The sequence below is a fragment of the Colossoma macropomum genome, unplaced genomic scaffold, assembly GCF_904425465.1.
Source record: "Colossoma macropomum unplaced genomic scaffold, Colossoma_macropomum, whole genome shotgun sequence".
In the NCBI taxonomy this organism is placed as follows: domain Eukaryota; kingdom Metazoa; phylum Chordata; class Actinopteri; order Characiformes; family Serrasalmidae; genus Colossoma; species Colossoma macropomum.
Window position 1 is genome coordinate 1,335,659 of NW_023495007.1, and position 2,608 is coordinate 1,338,266.

A 2,608-nucleotide genomic window follows, 5' to 3' on the forward strand; every position below is an offset into this window, starting at 1 on the left:
AGAATTCAGAGTGGTAAGCATTTATAATTAATTGGTGTCATTCGAGTAACAATAAAAGCCAGTTAAGTGTGAAGTATGTTCCTATTTATGTGTTTTCTTGTTCAAAAAGCTAAAAAAATCGACTTTTTTTTAGTTCTGAGAAATCATTTGGTCTTTGTAGGCCTAGACACTGAAGGTTCACCACTGTATCTGTCACAACATGTTATTGCTGATGACATATAGCCTATAGAATATAACATCCTGGTTGACTGTTTATACTCATGATGGAAACATCTGATTTGTGTTCAAGGTTCACATCTCCCACTACAAATGATTTATGATAAACTTTGATCTAACCTCTAAATGATTGCTATGATATTTAACAGAAACTATTGTGTATGTCTGGATAAAGGTAACACTGACTTTTTCTTATTAGAAAATAAATTTTTATTTAAATGATAACAAATAACCTAAAAAAAAACAGACCTTCTCCATTTTTTTTTTCTCCTACAGGATTACAGGGAATAGAAACAGCTAAAGATACATCTATGCTGACTGCAAATTTTGGATAAACAGGATGCTTGGCAAGCAATATAATTTATTTATTATCATTTATTGCACAATTTTTATTCATCAGAGAATCCATTATTGCCTCTTTTAAGTCACTTCAAATGTATTCCAGTTGAGTATACAGTCTTGTCTATAGAGATTTGTGTTGTGGAGGTGTGCTTTTGAAGATGACGTAAACACAGGTCAGCTATAAATGTGTTTGATCTCTCCTGAAATTCTGCTCCAAAAGATTTTGTCCTGCTGCAGAAGGTACTGTATGAAAAAATATGTGGATCTGTTTTAACGTCCTGTATTCTCGTTTCATATGGATTAATTATCATTACAGAAATTGTCATTTGCGATTGATTAATTTTGCATGTTACAAATTCTCTTAATCATTTTTATTTGTATTAATGTTTTGAAGACTTGTAAAGTTATAAACTTTGTGAAGAGTCTATAACCATTCTTTCTTACATTTTATTTAAGACCGGTCTCCTGACATGACTACTGTGGTGTCATTTGAGAATGCTACTTTCGTTCGCCCCCCTACATTTTACATCAGTGGATTGTACAACATGCCGCATGCAAAGTATTACTATATGTTTTTGTGTTTTGTGTACACTGTGACTATTTTAGGGAATTCTTTTATAATGGGCACTATATACCTGGCACGTAGTTTGCACACAGCAAAGTATATAGCTGTCTTCAACTTGGCCTTTTCTGATCTGTGTGGAAGCTCTGCTCTTATTCCAAAGTATGCAGATATGTTTCTTTCTGAAAACCAGTACATATCTTTTGAAGACTGTATGACAAGCATGTTTTTTGTTTTTCTTTTTATGAATATGCAGTCCTTTACGTTGCTTAGTCTGTCTTTTGACAGAGTAATTGCTATATGTTTTCCTCTGAGGTATCATGCTATTGTCACCAAAACCACAATGACTCTGATAACTGGTCTCATTTGGCTTGTCTCTGTATTTCTCGTTACCATCCGTGTTGCTCTGACTACCAGACTGTCCTTCTGTAGATCTACCACAGTTGACAGCTATTTCTGTGATTATTTCCCCATCTTCACACTAGCCTGTAGTGATAATTCACCTAATTACATGTTGGCCTATGTTAATGTTGCGGTTGTGCTTTGCCTTCCGTTGATGCTAATTGCTTTCTCATATGTTTGTATTGGTGTTGCTCTGTGTAAGATCTCACATGGTGCTGAGAGGATCAAGGCTATGAAAACCTGCACTTCCCACCTCATGTTAGTGGCCATGTTTTATCTACCAATCATTAGCGTTTATATTACTGCTGATACAACATACATACATCCAAATAACAGAATAATCAACTCAGTCCTAACACAAGCAATTCCACCTATGTTAAACCCCATCATATATACTTTGAAGACAGAGGAGGTATTGCAGTCTATTAAAGTACTCTACCAACGATTTAGGGTGAACTTTGCAATGGAAGATCCCTGTGAAAACTTTGAGAAGAATTAAAGTGATATAATAACTGTAGTTTGGCTCATTGGTATAACATACCAACCACAAAGTCAACAGGTAGATTTACAATGTTTACTGAGGGAAGAAAATGTCTTAGTAAATACTTACATCCAAATAATTCCACAAGAACAATGCTATGGTGATATCCTACAGTGAAAAATGTGTTCTCCTTGATAGAGCAAAGCTTAACTGATGAATGAATTTAAGCATCTGATGTTTCATATTTGTGAATACAGTGCTGGATAAATACATAAACAAACAGCACTAAATAAAATACACCACTAGCAGATGGAGCATAAAATGTTGACTATCTCTTACAAATGTGCATATATTAGACAATAAGCAAACAGTTGGTAGTCATCTTGTTGGTTGCGGGAGATATGGGCAGGTGTGAAGACCTGAGCGACTTTAACAAGGGCCAAATCGTTATGGCCACGCAGCCAGGCATTACACTGTGAGATTTTAGAAATCTTGTTCTTTAGTGACACTGCATTTTGGAACGCCCATCATATAAGGACAAAGTCTGTGATTTACATGCTCATGTTGTATGAAAACACTGACATGATGCAACAGGGGTGTTCGCA

At 35.2% G+C, this 2,608-nt stretch overlaps 1 protein-coding gene across 1 annotated transcript; it reads left to right on the forward strand.

Moving 5' to 3' along the window:
* Positions 1–1,028: 1,028 nt before the first annotated feature.
* Positions 1,029–2,021, forward strand: LOC118800821 (olfactory receptor 1E1-like). The gene has a single exon (XM_036560964.1). The coding sequence runs from the start codon at positions 1,029–1,031 to the stop codon at positions 2,019–2,021; it is 993 nt and encodes a 330-aa protein (XP_036416857.1).
* The last annotated feature ends 587 nt before the right edge of the window (positions 2,022–2,608 follow it).